Genomic DNA, 22,253 nt, shown 5'->3' on the forward strand with positions numbered 1-22,253 from the left:
CGGGCGAGGCTTGATAATTCAGAGATGGGGTGCTGTAGGATGGTGCACAATGTCCCGGGCATCTTTTGTTGCGTTGCAGAGCAATGGTGGAAATGTCTGCCAGCGGACTCTTTTTCAATAGATTTCGTCCTCCATCCCAGGCGCCAACTCCCAAATACTGATACAAAGTGATCTATTCATATACAATGCGCTCGCTCACACCAACAGATAACAAACAAAACAAAACGAAACAAACAACCCTCACACACCGAAAACAGTCTCGGTAGCATCCCGTAGCGTTTGACGATGGTGTGCCAGCTGAATTGAGGTAATGTCGCGGTAGAGCTTGCACGCTAGTACGAGAAACATTGCCAGTGCCGGGAGCACGACGGCTGTGGATGCGATCGCCGCTTGCGGGACGTTCCAGAATTGAATCCAGACAATGGTGATAAGCGAGGTCAGAAAGAGAAAAATGCCGAGTGCGGTGGACAAGAGCCACGCAACCGTAATGTGTCTGTGGAATCGCTTGAGAATGTCCGTGTCTGAGCGCGATCCAGACTGGCCAATGAAGGCGGAAATCTCTGGCAGCACAAACGTGGAAATCATCAACGCAAACAGGTGGACGACAATCAGGAGGACCATGGAAATGCCAAAGCAGGTGACCAGGTAGTCTGGGATGTCGTCTGAAATTGCAATCTGAGCCAGCGAGGTCATTGTGAAACCCGCAAGGAGTGCCGACGTGTTGGACGCCTGCTTGAGCCGAGCCAGCGCGATGGACTGCAGCGGGTCAAACTTGGCGAGGAGCGCGTCGCCCTCTTGATTGCTGACTGCGGACGCGCTGGCCGCAGATGGCCGGTAAGATGCGTGCATCGTCAGACCAAGTGGGTTGGAGAAGCAGACAAGGACAGCGTCGGGGAGTTCGTTCGGGGAAGTGGTGGCGCACTTGGTTGAAATCTGGTCGTTCAAGCTGGCTCGGGCGGCGCGGTGGTTGCGATTGGTCTCCGAGAGTGTGCAAGTTCGACAAGAGCGGTTTTAAGATTTTGCGATGTCGAGGGAGTGGTGGTGGTGGTGGTGGTGGTGGTGGTTGGGGAAGCAGCAGGAGAGGCGAGCACACAAACGAACGCGTTCAATCTGACACGTTGAAAGAATGAGTGCGCAAGCTACGATACTGAGAATACGAATGGGAAGAGGAGTGCTAGGATGGTTGTCGAATTTTGAGTTTGGGAGGGGTAGGATGAATTCTGAGCAGCTCAGTCCCAGTTTCAAACCGAGTCCTCATTCCTGTGCTGCTGCTGCTGCTGCTGCTGCTACTGCTGCTCGTTCGAGGGATGAACTTTTCGTTCAGTGGCGCTGGATTTCTGGGCGCGTACCATCTCGGCGTCGCGCAATGCCTGGTGAACAAGCTTGGTCGCGAGGTACAGTACAGTACGACCTGAGCAGCACTGTGTTGGAACACCCCCCGCGGCAAACTCACGCTTTCAGCTTCCATCATCTATGCACACACAATGTCATTTTGTGATGGCCTTTTTGTATGTGGGCACAGACGTTGCGACGCTCGCAGTTCATTGGGACGTCAGCCGGAGCGCTCACCGCCGCCGTGCTCGCAACCGAAGCGGACATTGACCAGTGTATGGTGCAGACCACCCGCTTGGCAAAATACTGGTAAGGATGAAAGAACGAACGAACGAACGAGCGAACGAACGAACGAACGACCTCTTTGCTCGTATGATTTGACCGTCAAACCGGGTTGTTTGGCAGGGCAAACCATCCCGTAACAAGGCTTCTGACGGGACAAGTGCTGACAAACGTCGTGTCGATTGTGCTGAATGCGCCAGCAGATATGCTAACTGCAACTGCGGGTGTTGCCATGCCGTCCCCTGCTCAAGTGGCAGCAACAACTCCCATCCAAGATCCCGATACCGACGCGCCATTCATCCAAGAGGTCGAGCGAAGCCTGCGAGCAGTACTTCCACTCGACGCGCTGGAGCGTATGGCGTTCCAAACCCCGCGATCGACGCTGGCGGCCACAGCAGCATCAACAGCAACCCCAAGTCGAGCCTCGCCTTCTCGAGTCACTGTGGTTGTGACGCGAGCTGTGCCCGTGCCGCTGGCTCGTCGCTTTAGCCAATTCACGTCCTACGACGACTTGATTGCAGCATTGCTCTGCTCCTCGTTCATTCCCGGTTATTGTGGACGTGTTCCGCCATTGTTTCGAGGAGCCAACAAATACATTGATGGCGGTACGGCGTGACCAAACCCACGGTGCCTTTTGTCGTTCGTCACTCACCATGTCTGTTTTGTGATTGTTGTGTTGTTGTACATTTGTGATGCGTCATGAATCGCGCCGACACTCAGGTTTGACTGACAATTGGCCTCAGTTTCGTCCCGATGAGCTGATCGCGCCCGTGCCCGAGCTGCCTGGACCTACTCTCCCGGCTCGAACGATTAAAGTGTCGCCGTTTCTTGGAACGTTTGACATATGTCCCCCGCCTGATGATTCCGTTCCGTACATGTTGGCTCCCGTGCTTCCGTGGACAAACAGCGACAAGGTCCAAGTGGCTCCCGCGAATATGAGAGCCATCTACGACGCTCTGTTGCCACGCGATCCAAAACTCATCCCAATGTACTTTCAAAATGGCTACGACGACGCGACTCGCGCCCTGCGGCAGCTTCGGTTGTGCGAAGCAGGCTGAAGAAGCTTGGGCCCAGTGCATTCAAGCAAAAACGCAAGTGTACTTTTAATCTGTGAGCTTATTGCCTCCCATTCCTTGCTTGTCTATGTTATATATAAAGGAAAGCCTGGTCATTCTTTTTGTATTTCTGAGCGCGAAACGAGCAACAATCAACTCCATGACCGCATTCAACGCCGCTACTGTGGCCGAGGCCGTGTCGCTGCTTGTGACGCGCCTCACCGCCCAACAACGCGACATGTCTCTGCTCACCGCTGCATTGAGCGAACGCGCGACGTCGACTGACGGGAGCGCTGCGACTCCATCCGCTGCGACCGCCGCTCCATCTGCGGCTGCCTCCGCCTCGGCCGAGCCTGCAGCCGCAGATTCGCTCGCGACTGCCATCGCCGCCCTCTCTGTGGCCGGAACACACTCGCTTGCCTATGTCGTCGACCAGCTGGACATGGCCGCGCGCGTTGTCGACACCGCCGCCACCCATGTGGCTCTGAGCTTCTCGTCCAAGCCGACCATTGTCGAGTCCAATCCGCTCTTTGCCAAGGTCGGTTCCTTCTGATGGAGACTGGCGTCGTGTGTTGATGGTCATCCCATTCGCTGAGCGACGCGTTGGGGATGGGCATTCTTGAACACTTTCCGTGCACACAGTTGCCCAATCGTCGTGTCGGATTGTGCAATGTTGGTTGAAGAAGCGACTTGCTCATGGTGACATGATGGCACAACCACACAGCTGTGTGTGAGACAACAAATCCCTCCAACTAACGGTTTCTTGAAAACTTGTGCAAACCTTGGCGATGTGTGTTTTCATGGTCATCTGGGAGGCCAGCTTCTGGCTGCAGCATCCAGCTTGGCATCGCTCGCTGCCGCTCTTCAAATCCATCCCGAGTGCAGCCGTCCGGTTTGGAATTACGCCAAAGTGCAAGTATTTGCTTGCTTTGATGCTCTGGTAGAGTTTGCTTCCAGTTTGCCTCGCGAGCCATCTTCAAGTCGGATGTAAGGCGAAACATTCCCTCTAGGTTTTTCTCACGTATCAGAGCAGCTCACCAATCGCTTGTTTGGCCTTCCAATTCTTCCCTCTATGACGATGCAGCTCTGCTGCTGTGGTGTTTGAAGCATGCGGCAAGTTTGCAAGTTTGCCACGCTCAAACGCCGATGCCATCAAACGCGAGCTCAAGTCCACCTTTGATTTGGTCCAGGATGCAAGTGTAGAACTCAAAGAGGTCAGATTCTTGGGCAAGAAGATTGATGAGCGTGTCCGTGTCTTGGCGCAAATGCACGTCGCAACAGCGGCTCGTGTTTTTTTATTTGTTATTTTTTGTTGCTATCATCGGATTTTGGCGTTGATCTTTTGGTCCCGTTGCCTTGGTTGTTTTTGCTATTGCAGGCTATCGCGGAACAAACCGCGACTGACCGTAGCAACGTTGGTGATGCTGATGATGACGACCTCGACGATCCCTTCGGGCTGGGAGACGAGGATCCCTGGACGGCCGAGCAAATCACTCTCGCTCAAAGCATGCTCGAATTGATTCAGGTGAGTCGTCGCACATTCAAAGGTGTTGGCACCTTTTGTCGAGTGTGCTGTTTTTGCGCACATGCGCGCTCATCGCCCATGAGATTGGAATGCGGAGATATTTTGCTTCTAAACAAACAAAAAAAGCACAACAACCAAAACAACCGAGTTATTGTGTTCTCGCACTTGAATATTCATGTTGCGCTGTATCGTCGTTGCTGGCCTCCCATCGTCCGGACTGACTTGATGTTTGCGTGCTTGTCCTGCTCTCGTTTCAGGCCACGAAGAAGCGCGTAGTTGAACGAAATGTCGCCTTCCTCAAGGCCAGCGAGGATGACCCCATGTTCAAGGTTGCGGCAATCAATGCCACGAGCGAGTGGGTCACGCAAGTCAGTCCGGCAGTCGACTCGCTCGTCACCGCCTTGTACTCGCCAGACCATCCGGAGGCCATCCGCGAGGCTGCCACAGCCTTGAAAGCACTCTCATGATTGCCGTTTGTTTCTTGCTGTTATCTCTGAACCAAAATCAATTAATTCTTTGGTGTTTTTGACACACAACAAAAAGAACGCCATGAGTTGCACTGCAACTTTTTTTTTTTTTTTTTTTTTTTTTGGTTTTTTCGGCTTGCGCTTTTGGGTTTGTTTTCGGGCTTTTGGTTTTTTTTCTTTTTATTTGAAAAGATTTCTGTTTTGGTACTGTTATCATTGCTTTTATTTTGTGTTCCTTCGTTTTTTTTTTTTTTCGTTTGGCTTTGTGTCGTCCTTCGAGGGTGAGTTTGTGTGAGCTGGCACAGTCCAATGCGATCGCGATTGCGTTTTGGGCCCCTCCCCCCACCTCCCTCTCTCATGGGGTGCTGACAGACGAAAGACCCCTTTGTTTGTTTCGGCGAAGTCGGTCGTTAGTTGAACTTGGAAGTCCTTCTCGTGTGTTCCTATCCGACTTGCTCGTGTGGCTGTTCAGTGTGCATCTGGCGACAACCTTTTGCGCCAGCCTCCGCCGTACATTGACACTGCATTGCATTCCGCGCTTTGCATGTGTCTATGCATGCAGGGCGGCTGAGCGGGTGCTTGCTGAATAACTGGTAGCGACAGATGGAACCTAGCGTTCTTTTTGTCGTCTTTCTTTTTTGAAATTTTGTTTCATTTTCGTTCATTTTCGCTTTCCCCGTGTCGACGATCGAACCAGGCTTGTTGGGGTGAAATAGAGCAAGAGGGCTCAACACCATGCCATTGGATGAGTCCTGTCACCTTGACTTGTCAGTGCTCAGAGACGTACTTGAAGTTGGATTTCGTACTGCCAGTTGGTCTCCTATTTGTTTTATTATGATTTTTATTATTATTATTATTATTATTATTTTTGGATTTTAATTTTTTTTCTGTTTGTTTTGGTTTTTATTTTCGCACGCATTTACCAAACCCAAACCTTCGAACAAAGAATACTAGCTCTGATCGGTGTCGTTGGACTTGGTCCTTGAAATTCTGCACAATGTACAGCCTGCTTGTGAATATTGGTTGATTTACCGAGCAGAGGACTTTCCATGCAACCAAAAAAAAAACAAAAAACAAAAAAAAACATTTCAGCGTTCTTCTCGTTCGTTTTGTGTTTGCCGATCGTCGGAAAAAGCACTAAAATCCTTTTTTGTTCGGGACCTTTCCTCAGCCAGTGGGTATTACGTTTCTGGACGATCTAGCTTCATTTTAAATGGAAGAGGCGGGGGGGGGAGGGGCCGAACGCTGAGTGCACGGCCGACTGTTTCTCAACGTAGTCCGCTCTGCTGTGAATTTTTCTCACTTTCAGATTTAGTTGAGTCTGATTTGAAACAAGCAACCAAAAACAAAACCACAATTTCTCTGACCACGATTTCTTTGAACACTGGTTCATTTGGGTTTGGCGTTCATTGTCTGTGTTTTTTGTTTTGCTTTTGTAAACTCCCGTTATTGTTCCGTTCCGGTTTGATCCATATACCAGGCGCTTTGTGGACAAAAAGCTAAAGGAGATGTGTGGTTGTTGTTGTTGTTGTTGTTTCCTGTTTTGTCGAACGGACGTCATGGGTTGCGTTTTTGTTTCGCATGGGTATCCTATTCCTCCTTTTATTCCTCCTTCGCGTCTTGTTGATCAATTCCTATTCTGGAAGTTCCTCTCATTGTATATATTTTTTTTTTGTTTTGGGAATCTTTAGTACGATCGAGCGCAAGCTTTAAGAAATCCCACCGATTTCCTCCTCCTCGTTGACGCGCTTTTTATCAGTCCGGCCTCTCCCATCCGCAGCGTCCTTGCTCTTGCACTTTGAGATCATCCCATCCTGAATCCTCTGTAGCTGTGCTACTTTGACTCTTATCCTGAATCCCTCGGCCGGCACTCTCGAGGTTCTGCCATCCCAATACGCTCCGAGCTTGTGAAAATCCTTCCACACATTCCTTGTTGGCCCCCTGGTTGATCGTACTGGTCAAGTTTGAAATCGGGCCCCTCGGAAAAGTGCACCATACTCTCACTCACCGTGACGGGACTCTTAAAACTGCCAAGCAGCGACTTGTGATGCCAGCGCCGGCAGATTCGGACGACACGTTTGTGCGCGTTCCGTCCAATCGGGATTGCGAGGAAGACGGTGCTCGTCTTTTGCGACTTGCATTCGAAGGACAGACGTTTTTGGGCACCAATGACGATGCTGGAGGTGCATCGTTGGGCGCCTCCAAACTGCCTTTCGCCTCGAACGGAGAGACGGATGTCAAGCGTGGCGGCATGGTGCTGGCCCCGCACCAACTGCGTCACAAGTATGGTCGCGGCTCACCCGTGCGTGCGCTGGACGTGACCTCTGGCAGTTTAGCAGCTGCAGCCAGAAATGCTGCTGGACAGACGGGCACATTCCTCACAGGCGGGGCCGTCGCCAAACTGTCCCAAAACGCTGCTGCCAAACTTGAGCTCCGTCGGCTCAAGAATACCTGCAGCTTTCCCGACTGTGGCAAAGTGTTTAGCAGCCGCTGGGCACTCCAACGCCACCAAAGCTGCCACAACGGGTTGAAGCCCTTCGAGTGTCCCGTCCAAGGCTGTCACCGCGCTTTCGGCACAAAAGACGGCATTCGCCGCCATCGCATGGTCCACTCGGACGAAAAGCCGCACGGATGCCCGTACGCCGGCTGCCCCAAGCGGTTCAAGTATGTCAAGACCATGCGCATTCATGTCAAGAGCGTGCATACCGGCGAACGCGCTCACGGCTGCAGCATCTGCGGCAAGCGCTTTGTCACCCACTCAAACCTTAAAGACCACCTCAAGCGCCACCAGCAGCGTCCAGATGATGGGTTGGATGAGGACGGAAAGCCGCGCCCCGGACAGCCGCTTCGTCGAGGCCGTGTTCGCGGCATTGGTGCCAAGCTCGGTCGACGCACGTTTGCCCGGGCTGAGCCCGTTGGTGTCAATCGTCCGTTCTCCATGCTGCCGTTCCGCAGCCTTCTCGCTGACCATGCAAGTCGATCGACCTCCGATGCGATGGCCGCAACGTCAACCTCCGCTGCCAATTCGAGCAGTGCCTCTCAACTGCCGCCTCTTTCTTCTCAGTCGACTCTTCACTCTGCTTTGGAGCTTGGTGGCATGATGCGCCACAATACCAGCCAACCGTTTCCGTCCTCCATGTCGTCAAGCTTGCCACCGCTTGCGCTACCACGTCGGCAGTCGGTCCCTGCCATCAAAATTGACGGCTCGGGCAGCACCCTCGGGCCCGGCACGCTTCCTGCGATCAAACTGGACGGCAGCAGTGGGCTTGGTCCGGTCACGTTTTCACCAACCGCTGCGAACGTGCTGCTCCGGTCTGCGGGGCTGGGACAATCCAATCTTCCGCTGCTCAATATGAAGCAGCACCGCTCACAGCAGCAGCCCGGCCAAGCCATCTCGGATGCACACTCGACCCAGCAGCAGCAGCAGCAGCAGCAGCAGCAGCACCAGCACCAACACTCAGCTGAAGCTCAGCGACAGCATCTCGAGCTGCTCAAGCTCGAACGCCAGTATGGCACTGGGCTCGTCCTCGCTACAAATGTTGGACTCGACTCCAGCCTTTGATGTATCCGACATTTTGGGACTCCAGCCTTTGATGTATCCGACATTTTGGGACTTGGAAGCCAACCTGCGCCCGAGCTGGATCGCTCGCTTCGCCAGCACGAGACCCAGTCTCAACAACAGCGAACACATGATCAGCAACTCGAGCATCGCCCCGCTGGGCTGACGATACAGCAGCATCACCACTTGCACGAGCAGCCACATCAGGCAGGATCTGCCCGTCTGGGGTCAAATCCCGCTATCCACCCGCATCTTGGCTCTCGCTTGGGACCCAGCACCTCTGCTACGTTGCTGACAACACCCACCCTATCCACAAGCCTTGGGCACAGCGCACTGTCTGTCGATTCGGCGACTGCCCATCCGCTGCTTCTCTCTCCCAACATGGTCAACATGATTTTGGGGCCTTCGCTTTCGCCGTTTGTGGTAGATCCGTCTGGCGCGAGTGGACTCGCCAGCAACCTTCGTGTCGCCTCGGCGGTGCATCCACATGGGCCGACCCTTTCTTCTCCTGGAGGCGGGATGGGAATGCAGCAAGCCGCGACCGAGCAGCAACTTCATCACCACGCCTCGGGCCTGCGACACCATTCCTCCGGACTCTTGCAACACCAGATGCCTGTGAGCCAGTCTTCTGCGCCTCTTGGCAATGCATTCTCCACCTATCGCTCGACAGATGAGGTGTCGACGCCAGGGTCATCGCGCCGGTCGTCCATCGTGTCCGAGCTGGCTGACGGCGCGCATCATCATCATAGCCACCCTCTCCAACTACTGCACCAGCTGCAGCAACAAGCTGCCAGTCTGTCGCAGCACACGAACACTCACGATGACGTTGACCAATTGGCGCTGGCCGCGCTGTGGTCGGACTTTGGCCTCGAAAATGAGCGTCTCGGCGAGCAAGCCGACGCTGGTTCCATGACGAGTGCTGCACCCCACGGTGGCAACACTGCCACCATTTCCATGTCTGCCTCGACCGCCACAACTTCGTCATCGCTGGCTAGCCAATCCGGCCTGCTGCACACGTTGGCGGAAGAAGACGATCTGAACCTGGCATCTCTAGCCTCCGCAAATCGCATGTCCCTTGACTCGTTCAAAGAATTAGCGCCCGAGGCGACTCCGATATCATCGAGCTCCTCGGTTGCCGCACACGACCATTCGTTCTCTTCTTCGGCGTCGCTCGCCCGGCTCCATGCTGCAAACTCTGCCAGCTCTCCCATCGCAGCCCATTCTGTTGTTGTCGCGCCGAATGCCAACTCGAATCTGGCCACCACTCTTGGCAACAGTGGCATTGGTAGCAATACCCACACGCACACGTTTGAGGGTACAGCCACGAATCCGCCCCTTCTTCCAGAACACTCTCCTCGTTTCGTTGACACCTTGGCCGCGCGCAGGCGTTCAGTGTCTGACGCAGCTCTCCAGGACCGGTACGAGCTCTTGTCCACTCCGCTTTTGCTCGACTCTACCACAACGGCGACATCCGAGCAGCAGCAAGACGAATCGTCGCCGATTACTTCGCTCCAAGATGGCGTCAAGCGTGTTCGTCTCAGCGCAGATGAGGATTTCCTTCGCGGAGTCGCTGCCACATTCAATGTTGCAAACGAGCAGTCTCACTTTTCCTTTGGCATGCTGGACGAAGACCTCGGTGGGCCCGAGCGATCGCATTGAAGCCAAAACCCCCAAAACAACAAAACAAAATGTGGTCGTCGTGCCTGCTTGTGCTGCTGCTGCTGCTGCTGCTGCTGCTGCTTGTTGTGCATTATTCTGTGTTTGGGTTGTAACGCCGACGTTTACTTGATTCGTTTTGCAGTACATTGTTTCTTGTCGATCGTGAAGGCTCAGGCGAGCGCGCATTTTTGGTGGTAGATGCAGGCCGGTTGAAAACGCATCGGTCATCGTCTCAACTTGTATGAATGGATGATTTCAAAGCACGCAGTGCAATCCAACGTGCGAGGCAGGCTTACTCAACTGCTCAGACGCGGAAACTCGCTTTTTGGACGGAGCGTGGTTTCCTCAGCGCGCGTATTCAAATTCACCTTACCATCCTTCGTTATTGGAGGCGCAGACCTCACTCATGGCCCTTCTTGCTTTCTGATAAACCGATTCGTGCTCGAGGCGAGCACTGAATCTCATCTTGTCAGATTAGTCAATCGTTCTCTCTTCTTTGTGGTAAGCTTGAAAAATGAAGCCAAAAAAAAAAAAAAAAAAAAAAAAACCAAAAAAAAAAAATCCTGCTTCGACTTGGCCTTTTCGTCCACCCCTCGCAGCGACCCGCCGCTGTCACGCTCTGCAGCCGCGTGTTGGATTTCAGCAACCCAGACCACAGGCGCTATGGCCAGAGCGACAGCGGACGAAATCGACAACCAAGAGCAACACAACGACCGAAAAAAAAAAAAAAAAAAAGTCAAGCAAGAAAGTTGTATGGAGCAGCATTACAACGACGGCCGCGTGGTTTAAAAAAAAAAAAAAAGGAAGAAAAAAAAGACAAAGCCTACCATCGCAATCCTGCCCTGAGACGCCGGTCGTCGGGGCTTCGGCCTTTTTACAGCACATGTGGTCGCACCAAATCACGCAGCCTATCAGCCACAGCAAGCCAGGTGGATTGCACAGCCCGGAGAGCAAGCGATGTTGCAGAAAGGTTTTTTTTTTTCATTTTTTTTTTCCGTCATGTCGTTGTCCTGTCAGCCTTCTTGCGTGCCCTTGGGATGATTGTCTCACCACCAACTCTTGCCTGCTGCTTTCATTTTTCACAACTAGACTTTACAATGGACGGTAACCTCTACACTCCCCGCATGTGGTAAGTTCTTGCAGCCAAACTCCTTTTTTTTTTCGATCTCTTTTTTTTTTTTTCCCTTTTTTTTTTCCCGCCCAAAGCTCTGGCCACGATGAGGCCAAACGTCCCGCAGCTGGCTCCGGGCACCGACTTGCGTCCAGTCTGTCTCGTCGGAACTTGTTGGAGAGTCCAGGGTTGCTTTGCGACATTTTCCTGCAACACGTCTTTGCTTTTTTTTTTTTTTTTTTTTTTTTTTTTTGGTTTCCGCTTCCATTGTGCTTCCTGCATGTGCTGATTTTCTTTTCCCCCTCGTTCTCGCTTCCTCCTCTCGTCTCAGCTCCGCCACCGGCCGCATCATCCAGGCTAAGGACCACGCCTCCGTCCAGATCTCTGTCGGCGACGTCGACCCCCAGACTGGCCGCTTCACTGGCTCGTCCAAGCACTACGCCCTCTCCGGCTTTGTCCGCGCTCAGGGTGAGGCTGACGACTCCATCAACCGTCTTGCCCAGAAGGACGGCGCTCTCCACAAGTATGTATCTATTGCACGGACAGGGATGCGCGAAGCTGCAATGATTGCCGGAAAAAAAGAGCTCACCTTTTTTCTTTTCTCTATCTCCCTCGTTTCCGTCTCTTTGCTCTCCTCACCATCAGGGTTTTCGAGGGCTTCCAAAAGTAAATGCACCCTTTGGTCCTTTAGCTTGTTCCCGAATTGTGTTGTGTCTCTCCAAGACCCAGAGTGCCTCGCCGCTCAATTGCCAAGTTGACAGCGATTGCTTTGTGTGCTGTTGTCGTGACTCGCTCTGTTCTCGATTACACGTTTCTTGGCGCTTTTTTCTTCATCACCATCTTCTTCTTCTCGTCTTTGCAGTAGATCCTGTTGTTTTTTTCTGAGAACAGCAAAAGGGGTGAAGTTCTGTTTTCTTCAACGTCCATGTGGTTAGTCTATTTTTTTTTTTTGTTTTTTTTTTTGGTGCTTTTTGCAACGCGATTGATTCGGTAATCCATGCATACCACGCGCCCTCTGTGCCACCATGTCTCTCCAAGTCGGCACCTCGTCTCCATTTCATTGAGCCTCATCCCTGGATCGGGCTGTTGCTAATGCATGGTGGCGAGGTGTTGGTTTTTGTTCGCGGGTTTGGTTTGCACCAAACTCTAGCCCCTCCCTCTCTCTCGCTCTCTCTCTCTCGCTTTCTCTCCCCGCTTTTCAATGTAGCTGGCTCTGTGAACTTGCACAGTCTGCCTAATGGCCTGCTTGCTTCATATTTCGATCGCTCTTCTGTGTGCGACTCGTCCGATGTTGCATTTTTTAACATTAGCAGTTGAAGTGCCATCTTTCGCCCTCCTTTCGCCTGCCTCGACCCTGCTCCACACCACCCGCACCCTGCCTGCTTGACTTGACGTGCAATGGGACGGTCTTATCATGGGGAAGCGGTCCCGTCTTTGGCTCAGTGGATGAATCATCGATCCAAGTTGTCGGCGGTTTTATTCTTGTTATTCTTATTGTTATTATTCTTCTTTTTATTTGCATTTTTTATTTTTATTATTATTTTTGATTCAACACTCTCTCGGTCTCCAGTGGCGTCCTGGAAGTGCACGGCTCCACAAAGCCAATCAAATGAATCGTTGCTGCTTTCGCCATGCTCGACCTAAACCACGCAACAAGCAGCAATGAGCACAGCCCCACAAAAAAACAAGCCACAAAACCAAAAAAAAAAAAAAAAAAAAAAAAAAATAGAGAACCACAACAACATCCCAGTTTTCGGTTTCCCGCTATTCTCGCTGCCGGTGATCACTGGCTGTGAGTCACAGAGTGAGAATGGCACCTCCCCCCTTTCGCTTCCACCCGTCGCTGACATGTCTGGCTAGAACTTTGGCGCTGCTCTTCTGAGTCTTTGATGCTCCATTGAAAAAAAAAAATGTGCTAACGGCTTTCTTTTTTTTTTTTTTTTTTTTTTTTTTTTTTTTTTTCCCTCTCTGACCAAAAACTGCGCAGGTTGTTGTGAACGTCGCTCGTTCAGTGAAATTTGGTACCAACAATCACAAGGAGAACTTACTTCAACTCGTTCGTTTCGCTTGGGATTTTCCAGCTTGTTGCCTTTGACAAACACCGCCACCAACCCAAGTCCATTCAAACCGCCAAACCGTGAACGCGCTCACCTATAAAGCAATGGGGCTCAACACGACATCTCGCACATTTCTGATGCTCTCAGTGGTGCAGGCCGTCATTGTGATTGCGCTGCAAGCAACAATTCTCGGCGTCGGCGACTTTTCGTCGTCCTCGGAAGGCGGCTTGGGCAAGGATCGCCAAGTGTATGCCGTCCTGTACCTGTGTGCGGTTGTCTACTCGATCTACTTTGCGTACGACGCGCTGTCGCGCGAAAACATCATCCAAGTGTTTGCCTTTCTCTTCTTGAACGCGCTCTACACCATGTACGGCATTGTCCAAATCTTCCAGTTCCGCGATGTCAATCTCATCGTCAGTGGTGTCGATACTGGCGATCGGCCATGGGGAACGGTCGACTCGCTTGCCGTCGCCTGCACCTGCGTGCTTGGCGTCCTTACCATCATCTTTGCCGTCATCAGCCGACAGCTCTTCAAGGAGTTTGGCTGGCGCATTTACAAGAAGATTGGTGCCGATCCCCGAATTCGCTCAATGTACCGCACCTACCAGATTTACCTCATGATTCTCAAGGTCGATCTCGCCACCGTGGTCATCTTCCTCATCCAACACTGCGCCGTCCTGCTCCAGACTGATGACTACGAATTCATCATGTCCATCATTGCTATTCCAGTCATTATCGCCATCATTATTTTCGCCTACTGGGGTGTAAGTTGAGCAGCTTTTGTATATGTTGACTCTCTGTTGTTGCTTGAAGTCGCGAATGCTCGCTACAGATTGACCAACGACTCACATTGCTCCACTTTTGTCCGTTCTATGTGTCACTACGGCTACTCTTACCCCCCCCCCGCTCCACACACACAGGCCCGCAAGGAAAAGCGAGCAGTGATTGTGTTTTTCATCATCATTTTGTTGGCTGCGTTGGCCTACTTTGCGTTCAAGTTCTACCGATTCAACACCAAGTCGTGCCCGATTTGCGAAGTCGAAATTGCTAGCGGCGCCGTCCAGTCGTTCGTCTTTTTGGAAATTTTCTGTAAGAGGCCTGTTTGTGTGTGTGTGTGTGTGTGTGGGGGGGGCATGTTGTTTGCCACAGGCTAACTTTTTTTTTTGTTGTTTTTTGTGTTGTCTTCCGGTTTTTTTTTGCACCTGCACATTCACAGCTGCTATCAACTTTTTGCTCATGCTCGCTACTTTGGTGATCAGCTGTTTGGTCATGGCCCACTTTGATAAGGGCTTGCTTGAACATCGTAAGCGCAACATGCCCCTCGTTTTGATTGAGGTTTTTTTTAATTTGCTTCTTCCGCTGACATGTCTTGACTTTGCTTTTGGCAGTCAACTCTACTACGAGCGGTGCCCGCGACAGTTATGTGGCCGACAACGGGGGTCGAAGCATGAATCTTCAGCTATAAAAAACAAAGGGTTGATCCTTTTTTTTTCTTTTGCATGCGTTCGGTTTTTTTTTTTTTTTTTTTTTTTTTTTTTTTTGTTTTGTTTTGCTCCTCTCGATTATTCATCCACATGTATCACATGTAAGCGTGTGCATGTGTGTGTCTCCATGATTATTTGCATGTTGAAACAATATTACGTTTCGTTCAGACCGTTCGAGGTATTGTGGAAGCGCTCTTTGGTGCATCAGCAAATACAGCTGGGGAAAATGCAGGTTTACTCTCAAACTCATTGTTGCTTCAAGACCAGCGCTCGGGACAGGTTGCGGGCCAAAGCGAGTCGGACCACCTCCATTTGCTCATTAATCTGTCGGCGCGCACCGCCAGCAGCAGACGCCGCTGATGATGACGAGGAGGAGGAGGAGGAGGATTTGCCATCAGCTTTCAGATCCAGCGCCAACAGACTCGTCAAGTTGTGTGCTTCGCAAAGCTCCTCTACGCTGCGCATGAGAATGTACGTCTGGCTCACACCAAATAGCAGCTGCTCGCTCTCGAGCAATGGTAGCGCGTCAAGCAGCAATGTAAACCACATTCTGCCAAAGAAAACATTTTTTTTTTTTTTGGGAGGGTGGGGTTGAATCATCCAAAGCAGTTCGTGAGCAACACAATAACTTCTCGGACCAAGATGACCTGCCCAACACATACCGCTTGGGCGCGCTTTCGTGGGCTAACAAGTCGACAAGAAGTCTAGCGGCCTCGCGCAGATCGCCGGATCGGTAGAGTCTGCGCAAAACAAGAAAACCGAGCCGTTAGAAAATTTTCCCAAAGCCATCCCGTTTACAAACCAATGTAAGCGTACGAGTGGAATTGCTTGTATTTGTGCAGGATGGTCAAAGCCTTGCTCATTCCCACTTCGGTGCCAAATGCATCAAGCACAGCCTACAAGGACGAGGAGGTTCAAGTGAGTGGACCAAGCACGACAAAACGAATCGAACTCCCCCCCCCATCCACACACAAAAGAAAGGACGCACCAGATCGGGTAGCACGCCGGTTTGGCGATAGGAGTCTAGCAGTTGGAGCGAAATGGCAGTAACATGGGTCACGTCGCGCGTTTGAATGAAATGGCCAAGAGCCGCGCCGAGCCGCCCTTGCTGAAGTCGCCACTTGCCGAGAACCTGTATTAGGATGGTATTCGAAATGGATGGTCAGAAAACCATCGCCGACAAGGTCACACTTTTCTCTTCACTACCGTTACCTTGTGGATGGTGCTTCGCTCCTCAGTCAAGCCAAACCTGTCACAGGTCAACATCAACTTGGCCGCCTTCTTTTCGGACGAGAACGGGGCAACGCGCTCGACAAACGCCTTCAAAAAGTGGGGACCAAAGACGCTGCACGAGGCAAAGTAGTCGCAAGCCAAGCGCCACAATGCGTTGTGCGACGCGAGCTGGTTGGCATATTCCAGCACGAAAAACTCGCGAATATCCGACCCGTAGGCCAACGGAATCGACTCGAGCTTTCCGCACCGTTGCAGCAGGTCGGTGAAATGAGCCACAAACCAGCCATCAAACAGGGTGGTGCAGTCCTGAACGACTTTTTGAATGTCAAACTCGAACGCCGCAGCCATGATGCGATCAAATTCACCAGCCCCGGTGTCGGCTTCGGCTTGGTCGGGGCTGATCGGAAGTGGCGGTGGAAGCTCAGCCATCGCCTCTTGGGCCAGCAGGCCGAGATCAAAGACCTTCGTGTTGGGTGTGACGAGAAAGAGACGGGCCACCACAAGCTCGTACCATTGCTGTGCAAGCTTGCGGAGAACTGCTTGGTCGCCGAGCAACACTCGGCCAAGTAACTCCCAGCCAAAGTGCCCCGCAAAAACGTCGCGCTGCTGAATTCGGCACTCCTCGCGCCATCGCGACCATGCCAGCATAAACTCGGACACAGAGGTGGCAGCTGAACCACGCGGGACATTTGCCAGGAGCGCATTCATTGGGCCGAAGCAAACTGCGGCCGAGGGGGACTCGTTTGGCTGAGGCAATAGCTGCTGGGCCGAGTCCGTGTCGCCACGCATGACGAGTCGAGCAATATATGCCCACAATTGCAACTCTTCGACCGACCGATTGGCTGCACTCGCAGGAATGAACTCGTCGGGCAAGCGCTCCACAGAGGCGTCAAACGAGTGTTGGAGCCACGCGCAGAGCGAGTCGGTGACCTAAAGAGTGAGACAAGAGGCGCCAGCAGAGTGAGTGGGCGTGCTGCAAAACGCAACAAGCGGCAAAACGCAACAAGCGGCAACCAAAAAAAAAAAAAAAAACAATCGCTCGGCATTACCAGGCCATTCGCTCGAGTGTCGATAAACATGATTTCGCACAAGTGCCACAGGGTCATGGAGGAAACGATAACTTGACGTGTCTGGAACATTTCCTGTTGGCAAGAAATGCAAAAAAAAAAAATGAGGAAGCAAGAACAAACGCAATCAAAAGAAAACAAAGGCCACAGTGTGCCAATCCGTACTTGACAAACAGGATGATGATTTTCGAGTGCAGCTTGAGCATCAGCATGACCTGCAACAATCGCTGTTCGCTGCAGGTCGTGGAGCAGATTGAGCTCGGTCGCTTTGAGCGCCTGCCGATACCGCTTGCTGAGAATTGCAGATGTTTCCGACGACAGCGCGGATTGTGTGTTTGAAAACTGCAAGCAATGCGGAACACAAAGTCATCCATATCAACATGCTAGAAATCCGAGCAAGCATCGCGAACGATCAGTACAGGTGTTGCCGGCGCGTTTTACCTGTGAAAGCCTTCGCGAGGCGGTGGTTACGGGCGCCAGAGCAGTCTTGGCAGCAGCGGCCTTGACAGCCTTCTGCACATCGCAAAAGATGGTATGAAACTCTGACACTAGCTGGCGAATGTAGTCGTCGCCGGGCGAAGGGTGGAGGGCAAGCGAGACGATCGCGTGCGGGAAGTCGTGCTGGCTGGGGGCTGCCGAGCCCGCGTCCAGCTGCTGCTGCTGCTGCTGCTGCTGCTGCTGCCGCGCCTGGGCGTTGTGCTTGGGAGTCACTGCCACTGGCGTGAGGCTGAGCTCGCCTGCAGCCGAGAACCGCGGGAGCAGGATGCACTTGTGCCGCCGCGTGCTGTACTTCAAGTCGAGGTCCTGGATCATAGCAATGTCCCCACGCCCCGGAGACGACCAGACCATGCACCAAACAGCAAGAAGCACAAACGTCAGTCAGCAGCGGGTTGATGGACGGAGGGTCGGGCGAGGTCGACCATGGTTGCAGAATTGCGAGATCTCGCTCCCAAGTCAGTCGCGTTGTCCATCACCGTCTCCACTCAAAGTCATCCCCATGCAATGCAAGCTCAAACGTCATTCCAACAAAAGCCCACCAGCGAGGCCAAGAGTTTTGATGTGAGTTTTGAGGATGTTCCTGAGCGCTCACCTGCTGCACAACAATGTCCATTCTCAGAGTTTGAAACCAAGATCAGAAGACTGACTGGCTCAGAAGGATGTCGATGGAACCTGTCTTCAATGTCAGCCGCACTCTCTATTTTTTTGTTGGTCGTCGACATTCAACAGCCAAGGAAGAAGAAGACAAAAGTCGAAGAATTGAAAATGGCCGCGTTACTGACTTTCAAAGCGGTCGCTTCGCTGTCCGGGTTTGCGCATCTCGTCGCCTCCGCCTCAATGGTACACTGCGACAAATGCTGCGTTTGAGGGCATCTATGCTGCGCGTTCTGGAATCGGCTGGGGGTTGGAAAGGGATTGGAATTGGTCACCGCGTTCATCCTCTTGACCCGTCTCCTTCGACGCAACGCAACGACTTTGTTTCGCTTCTCGTTGCTGATATTTTGCTGGTTGTGGGTTGATGTCAGATCCATCCGCAACAGTTCCAGGCGCTCGTCATTGACCGGGAATCCACGCCGCTGATCAGCGCAGCCGAGGACGACCTGACTCGAAGCCTCGGGTAAAACAATAACGCTGCATAGGAAATCGACGACATGATTGATTGCGTCGCCGGTGGTTCGTTGGAGGATCCTTTGGTTTCGTCTGCCTTGTGTTGCATTCGCTTGTAGTGGGACGAGGCTTGCGTACATTGAGGGAGGAGGACAATGTTGAAACATGCTGATTCCCGCTTCCTCTTTTTGTTTTATTTCCTCCAATTGCTTAGAATCACGCTGGTGTTTAGCTCAATTGCCCTGTTTGCGATCGCGGGCACGCAAGACCTGGTCCTTCAGCGGCGGATTGCGTATGCGGGCGTGCTGGAGAGCGTGCTGAGCATTGTCCACTACCATTTCGCCAAGCGGCGGGGCGTATTCAAGGACACGTATCTTCGCTTTGTGCATTACGCTGGGCTCGCTGGCTGGACTTTTGTCGCGTGTACGCTGACCGCGTAACAACCTTGGCCGAGGCGAGCTTTTCTCCTGTTGTTGTCTGTCAAATATCAAAGTGCAGTGCTGTACCATTGTCCCCGGGAACAACAACAACCACTCCCATTTTTGTTTTTGTAAAAAAGTACAACACAAACTCAAACACATAGAAACAAAGAGGCACGCCCTCTTCTGTGAACGACGTAAAAGCAGTGAAAATCATGCTCAGTCAAGGGTTGTTGCTCGCACATGCGGCGGCGCGATCACTTCCAGGATGTGCGTCCCTCCACCGTGCCACTGTCAGCGTGCTCAGGCTGCAGACAGCGAGCTCGCAACCTGGAGGCCGGCGGCAATGTCGATCGCACACTACTGCGATTCTCAGAAGCAGCAGCAGCGTCCTCACACAGCAGCCGGTGCCGCAGCAAGCCAGCCAGATCACCGCTGGCCAAGACCAGCGTGAGCAGATGGGTGCATTTGTACCATTGCATCCGCGCGCCATGCTGCCGCGACGACCGCCGTCTCACCTCGTGTGTCGAGTGCAAGAAGCGAAACCAACCAGCGCCACTGCCAATCGACTGCCGCTGAACCGCAAGCCAGAACAACCCAGTCGTGGATTGGCTGCCAAGTCCGCAAGAAAGTCTACCAACATTCTCGATGACGAGGAGGAGGAGGAGGAGGAGCAGGAGGCGGCGGTTTTGGCCAAAGAACTGAATGACCAACACCACGCAGACGCCGCGATCGCCGCCGCCCAGCCGCCGCTGTGGGCTGTGGCAGACGTTGAAAATGGCCGGATTCTGTTCTTGAGGCTGATGGAGGGTGGTCGGCTCCACCTCGAAGCGGCCCTCGGCACCAATCGCGTCACGTTCGACTGGGATCCCATTCATCGGTACGCCCAGAGAGTCGTGCTTCCCTTCCACGAAAGGCCAGAACAATCCTGGTGCTTTACGCCGCTCGAGTACACACAGCCAATCACGTCCTTTGATAGTACCGGCATCATGTCGCCCAGCAAAATCTGGTCGCCTGCACCGCAGACCCTGCTCGTCGCCGACTCGGGCGCTGGGCGTGTCTTGCGAGTAAATACGGTCGATCGCACAGCAACTACGGCCGTTATCGCGTCAAAGCTGATTCGGCGCTTGTTTGCATTGGCGCCGACCATGCGCGGCAGCCTTTTCGAACCGGCGGATTCCACGTTGGATGTTCCGACTCTGAAACACATCAAGCACTACCACTCCAACTTGTTCGGGCCGCTGATCCACAGACCGCAGTCGATTCACAAGACTGCGGCAGTAGAGCATCTGGCTTTGTGTGCGACTGGTCTTGCTGCCAACACGACCACTGCGACTACGACTGTCGACCAGGTGCTGCCCGTCCCCGCTGAGGAACTCGTTGCCGACGCACGCGACCAAATTGCAGCCAACCATTGCAAGACTCTGCAAGTGGACTGGGTTGCACCGCCTGCGCTCGACTCCAGTGACGAATCGTCCGACCTGCACAACTTGTACGCTGCGCTTGAAACAGGTCGGATTCACCAGGGCTTGGAGTCGCTCTCAGTGTCATTCCCTTCGGGTCAGCCGCCCTTCACCAATCCGAGTGTGCCAGTTTTGAAGCCGCTGATGCCGTACGCCGCTCGCTCCGATCTGCCCGTGCCTGTGGTGTGGCACAGCGTCCTGCAGCTCGAGCCTGGCGAGCACATCATCCCCGTGCAAGTCTCGCTGACAGACACCACACTCGCCCTTCCACGACCTCCATCTCTTTCATATAGTATCGCTGGCTCCATGACCGACTTGCACCTCCTTCGAGCCATGCATTTGCCCCCAGACACAATCACTGCCTTCGAGCGTGACGAGATGGAGTTTTTCGACTCGTCAGACATTCCTCCTCCAGTGCTGCCTGCCACCATGCCTGTCAACCAGCCTTATTTATATGTTTCAGCGTTTCCGGGCACTGGAAGGGTAATGTCCAAAAGTTGTGCTGTCCTGATCCGTTCGGGTTTGTTTTTTTCGGCTTCTTTTTTGATTTTCCCTGTTTTTGTTTTTACAAGTTGCTCGTCTTGCTCACAGTCGCTTGCTTTCTCCCTTCATATCGTGCTGCAGATAAACCTCAACTTGCACGTGTTTTTAGGCCCAGCCACAGTCACAGGAGCGAGCGATGGCGTCAGTGCATTCCAGCTCGTTCACGTCGAAATTCCAGTGCGAGTGGTCAAGCCTGCCGTGCCGAGCTCGGAACCCCAAGCACCGCCCCAAATCCGGGTTGTGCTTTCCAATTCCTAAACTCTTAGGGGCATACTTTGCCACATTGTACTGTATACTCGATTTGCGTCAACTATCATCGTTCCAACAATCACAACTTGGACCAGGAACCTTCAAAACACTCGTTTCAGCCATCTTCCTGAGCATTACTTGCGGAAGACGAGGCACTTGTTGTTGGCAGGCATGTCAATGACCTGCTCCAGAGTGAGCTGCTGCTCGGCGGCCAACGACGCGAGCCAAGCAATGTCGCGCAAGCCCCAGGCGGGGTTTCTGCAATGAATGCCATTTGTGCAACGGTGAGAGAGGGCAGGAAATCACAACTGATTCCGGATGCATGTTATTGTGCGGCAGTAGCTGGATGCTGCATGGGGTTTTACCGTGACTTGAGGCTCTGGTCGAACGCGACATTCGAGTCGGGCGAAATGACTCCGTCGACCATGTACGGCCCATACGTGACCAGAACACCTCCAGACTTGAGCACACGCGAAGCCCCGACAATCAGCCCCTCTGTACGCAATCGCACATCCGCATGCAGGAGGGACAGAGTCACCGCATCAGAACACGAAATCTGCACGTAGTTTGGCTCAATCATGCGTGCAACAACTCGGCTCACCAGTCGCTGCAATGGGTGAAATGTGAATCATGTTGATATTCAGCAGGAGATCGACGGACTGCGCATCCACCTGCCACTCGTCAGGCTTGCTGGCGTCGAGCAATCGCGGCGATTTGCAGTTGCTCACTTTCGCCTCGGCCAGGTACGCCTCGACACTACAAGGCAAAGAAGGAATGTCAGGCTCAGACAGCAGAACAAACGCCCCCTTCCCCTTCCCCGCAGGCGAGAGAGAGAGACGGCGAGCAGCACAGCCGTTTGACTCGCGCGCACCTGGCGAACATGGTCGACTCGTAGTCTGTCGGAGTCCAGCGCACGCGATCGCCCAACTCGCTGCAAAAGTGCGCCGCATGGACGCCCGTTCCGCAGGCAATCTCGAGCACGGTGAGCGGTGAGTGCTCTTGGTCTGTGGTCGCGGCTTCCAACCCAAGGGTGCGGCGCAGGACACTGAGAATGGGTCCCTTGTTGCGCTCGGAGGGCGGCGAAGCGATCCGTGCGTCGGCCATTCCCAATCTGAGTTTTCAAAGCAACAGGAAGAACGACTG

General features: G+C 53.0%; 10 protein-coding genes across 10 annotated transcripts; 7 read left to right on the forward strand and 3 right to left on the reverse strand.

Moving 5' to 3' along the window:
• Nucleotides 1-155: 155 nt before the first annotated feature.
• CAOG_00536 (hypothetical protein) lies at nucleotides 156-1,162 on the reverse strand. The gene has a single exon (XM_004365350.2). The coding sequence runs from the start codon at nucleotides 847-849 to the stop codon at nucleotides 241-243; it is 609 nt and encodes a 202-aa protein (XP_004365407.1). The 5' UTR covers nucleotides 850-1,162; the 3' UTR covers nucleotides 156-240.
• Nucleotides 1,163-1,241: 79 nt separating this feature from the next.
• CAOG_00537 (hypothetical protein) lies at nucleotides 1,242-2,672 on the forward strand (the record flags this gene model as incomplete). Its single annotated transcript, XM_004365351.2, has 4 exons — nucleotides 1,242-1,394; nucleotides 1,523-1,641; nucleotides 1,738-2,219; nucleotides 2,335-2,672. Exons 1-4 carry the CDS (start codon nucleotides 1,308-1,310, stop codon nucleotides 2,670-2,672), a joined length of 1,026 nt encoding a protein of 341 aa, XP_004365408.1. The 5' UTR covers nucleotides 1,242-1,307.
• A 131-nt stretch (nucleotides 2,673-2,803) lies between these two features.
• Nucleotides 2,804-4,743, forward strand: CAOG_00538 (hypothetical protein). Its single transcript, XM_004365352.2, has 5 exons — nucleotides 2,804-3,207; nucleotides 3,490-3,656; nucleotides 3,754-3,883; nucleotides 4,048-4,194; nucleotides 4,452-4,743. Exons 1-5 carry the CDS (start codon nucleotides 2,830-2,832, stop codon nucleotides 4,659-4,661), a joined length of 1,032 nt encoding a protein of 343 aa, XP_004365409.2. The 5' UTR covers nucleotides 2,804-2,829; the 3' UTR covers nucleotides 4,662-4,743.
• A 4,002-nt stretch (nucleotides 4,744-8,745) lies between these two features.
• Nucleotides 8,746-9,879, forward strand: CAOG_00540 (hypothetical protein; the record flags this gene model as incomplete). The annotated part of the gene is made up of 2 exons (XM_004365354.1): nucleotides 8,746-9,535; nucleotides 9,626-9,879. The coding sequence occupies 2 exons, from the start codon at nucleotides 8,746-8,748 to the stop codon at nucleotides 9,877-9,879; spliced, it is 1,044 nt and encodes a 347-aa protein (XP_004365411.1).
• Nucleotides 9,880-10,351: 472 nt separating this feature from the next.
• Nucleotides 10,352-11,815, forward strand: CAOG_00541 (40S ribosomal protein S21). The gene is made up of 4 exons (XM_004365355.2): nucleotides 10,352-10,380; nucleotides 10,969-11,008; nucleotides 11,322-11,513; nucleotides 11,636-11,815. Exons 2-4 carry the CDS (start codon nucleotides 10,977-10,979, stop codon nucleotides 11,658-11,660), a joined length of 249 nt encoding a protein of 82 aa, XP_004365412.1. The 5' UTR covers nucleotides 10,352-10,380; nucleotides 10,969-10,976; the 3' UTR covers nucleotides 11,661-11,815.
• A 114-nt stretch (nucleotides 11,816-11,929) lies between these two features.
• CAOG_00542 (hypothetical protein) lies at nucleotides 11,930-14,558 on the forward strand. The gene is made up of 5 exons (XM_004365356.2): nucleotides 11,930-11,980; nucleotides 12,978-13,811; nucleotides 13,968-14,136; nucleotides 14,264-14,350; nucleotides 14,436-14,558. The coding sequence occupies exons 2-5, from the start codon at nucleotides 13,152-13,154 to the stop codon at nucleotides 14,510-14,512; spliced, it is 993 nt and encodes a 330-aa protein (XP_004365413.1). The 5' UTR covers nucleotides 11,930-11,980; nucleotides 12,978-13,151; the 3' UTR covers nucleotides 14,513-14,558.
• Nucleotides 14,559-14,597: 39 nt separating this feature from the next.
• On the reverse strand, nucleotides 14,598-17,965 carry CAOG_00543 (hypothetical protein). Its single transcript, XM_004365357.2, has 9 exons — nucleotides 17,922-17,965; nucleotides 17,273-17,635; nucleotides 16,997-17,173; nucleotides 16,814-16,906; nucleotides 15,744-16,694; nucleotides 15,520-15,663; nucleotides 15,348-15,427; nucleotides 15,194-15,271; nucleotides 14,598-15,081 (listed from the first exon to the last, which is right to left on the reverse strand). Exons 1-9 carry the CDS (start codon nucleotides 17,940-17,942, stop codon nucleotides 14,778-14,780), a joined length of 2,211 nt encoding a protein of 736 aa, XP_004365414.2. The 5' UTR covers nucleotides 17,943-17,965; the 3' UTR covers nucleotides 14,598-14,777.
• Nucleotides 17,966-18,004: 39 nt separating this feature from the next.
• CAOG_08425 (hypothetical protein) lies at nucleotides 18,005-19,022 on the forward strand. The gene is made up of 3 exons (XM_011271694.1): nucleotides 18,005-18,169; nucleotides 18,355-18,446; nucleotides 18,651-19,022. The coding sequence occupies exons 1-3, from the start codon at nucleotides 18,011-18,013 to the stop codon at nucleotides 18,874-18,876; spliced, it is 477 nt and encodes a 158-aa protein (XP_011269996.1). The 5' UTR covers nucleotides 18,005-18,010; the 3' UTR covers nucleotides 18,877-19,022.
• CAOG_08426 (hypothetical protein) lies at nucleotides 18,983-21,231 on the forward strand. Its single transcript, XM_011271695.1, has 2 exons — nucleotides 18,983-20,801; nucleotides 20,943-21,231. The coding sequence occupies exons 1-2, from the start codon at nucleotides 19,071-19,073 to the stop codon at nucleotides 21,117-21,119; spliced, it is 1,908 nt and encodes a 635-aa protein (XP_011269997.1). The 5' UTR covers nucleotides 18,983-19,070; the 3' UTR covers nucleotides 21,120-21,231.
• CAOG_00546 (hypothetical protein) lies at nucleotides 21,117-22,246 on the reverse strand. The gene is made up of 4 exons (XM_004365360.2): nucleotides 21,982-22,246; nucleotides 21,712-21,866; nucleotides 21,476-21,605; nucleotides 21,117-21,368 (listed from the first exon to the last, which is right to left on the reverse strand). Exons 1-4 carry the CDS (start codon nucleotides 22,212-22,214, stop codon nucleotides 21,245-21,247), a joined length of 642 nt encoding a protein of 213 aa, XP_004365417.1. The 5' UTR covers nucleotides 22,215-22,246; the 3' UTR covers nucleotides 21,117-21,244.
• Nucleotides 22,247-22,253: the final 7 nt, after the last annotated feature.

The sequence above is a fragment of the Capsaspora owczarzaki genome (assembly GCF_000151315.2).
Source record: "Capsaspora owczarzaki ATCC 30864 unplaced genomic scaffold supercont2.1, whole genome shotgun sequence".
Taxonomy (NCBI): Eukaryota; class Filasterea; order Ministeriida; family Capsasporidae; genus Capsaspora; species Capsaspora owczarzaki.

Bases quoted from the DNA above. Each gene is read 5' to 3' on its own strand.
- CAOG_00536 (XM_004365350.2), bottom strand. From the start codon at position 849: ATGCACGCATCTTACCGGCCATCTGCGGCCAGCGCGTCCGCAGTCAGC.
- CAOG_00538 (XM_004365352.2), top strand. From the start codon at position 2,830: ATGACCGCATTCAACGCCGCTACTGTGGCCGAGGCCGTGTCGCTGCTT. The intron at 3,208-3,489 runs GTCGGTTCCTTC...CTGGGAGGCCAG, and splicing joins CCAATCCGCTCTTTGCCAAG to CTTCTGGCTGCAGCATCCAG. The intron at 3,884-4,047 runs GTCAGATTCTTG...TTGCTATTGCAG, and splicing joins CAAGTGTAGAACTCAAAGAG to GCTATCGCGGAACAAACCGC.
- CAOG_00541 (XM_004365355.2), top strand. From the start codon at position 10,977: ATGGACGGTAACCTCTACACTCCCCGCATGTG. The intron at 11,009-11,321 runs GTAAGTTCTTGC...CTCTCGTCTCAG, and splicing joins CTCTACACTCCCCGCATGTG to CTCCGCCACCGGCCGCATCA. The intron at 11,514-11,635 runs GTATGTATCTAT...CCTCACCATCAG, and splicing joins AAGGACGGCGCTCTCCACAA to GGTTTTCGAGGGCTTCCAAA.
- CAOG_00542 (XM_004365356.2), top strand. From the start codon at position 13,152: ATGGGGCTCAACACGACATCTCGCACATTTCTGATGCTCTCAGTGGTG. The intron at 14,137-14,263 runs GTAAGAGGCCTG...GCACATTCACAG, and splicing joins CGTCTTTTTGGAAATTTTCT to CTGCTATCAACTTTTTGCTC. The intron at 14,351-14,435 runs GTAAGCGCAACA...TGCTTTTGGCAG, and splicing joins TAAGGGCTTGCTTGAACATC to TCAACTCTACTACGAGCGGT.
- CAOG_00543 (XM_004365357.2), bottom strand. From the start codon at position 17,942: ATGGACATTGTTGTGCAGCAG. The intron at 16,907-16,996 runs GTACGGATTGGC...TCTTGCCAACAG, and splicing joins ATCATCATCCTGTTTGTCAA to GAAATGTTCCAGACACGTCA. The intron at 15,664-15,743 runs GTAACGGTAGTG...ATCCTAATACAG, and splicing joins AGCGAAGCACCATCCACAAG to GTTCTCGGCAAGTGGCGACT.
- CAOG_08425 (XM_011271694.1), top strand. From the start codon at position 18,011: ATGTCAGCCGCACTCTCTATTTTTTTGTTGGTCGTCGACATTCAACAG. The intron at 18,170-18,354 runs GTACACTGCGAC...GGTTGATGTCAG, and splicing joins TCGTCGCCTCCGCCTCAATG to ATCCATCCGCAACAGTTCCA. The intron at 18,447-18,650 runs GTAAAACAATAA...CCAATTGCTTAG, and splicing joins GACCTGACTCGAAGCCTCGG to AATCACGCTGGTGTTTAGCT.
- CAOG_08426 (XM_011271695.1), top strand. From the start codon at position 19,071: ATGCTCAGTCAAGGGTTGTTGCTCGCACATGCGGCGGCGCGATCACTT. The intron at 20,802-20,942 runs GTAATGTCCAAA...ATCGTGCTGCAG, and splicing joins CGTTTCCGGGCACTGGAAGG to ATAAACCTCAACTTGCACGT.
- CAOG_00546 (XM_004365360.2), bottom strand. From the start codon at position 22,214: ATGGCCGACGCACGGATCGCTTCGCCGCCCTCCGAGCGCAACAAGGGA. The intron at 21,867-21,981 runs GTGCGCGCGAGT...TTTGCCTTGTAG, and splicing joins GAGTCGACCATGTTCGCCAG to TGTCGAGGCGTACCTGGCCG. The intron at 21,369-21,475 runs GTAAAACCCCAT...CATTCATTGCAG, and splicing joins GACCAGAGCCTCAAGTCACG to AAACCCCGCCTGGGGCTTGC.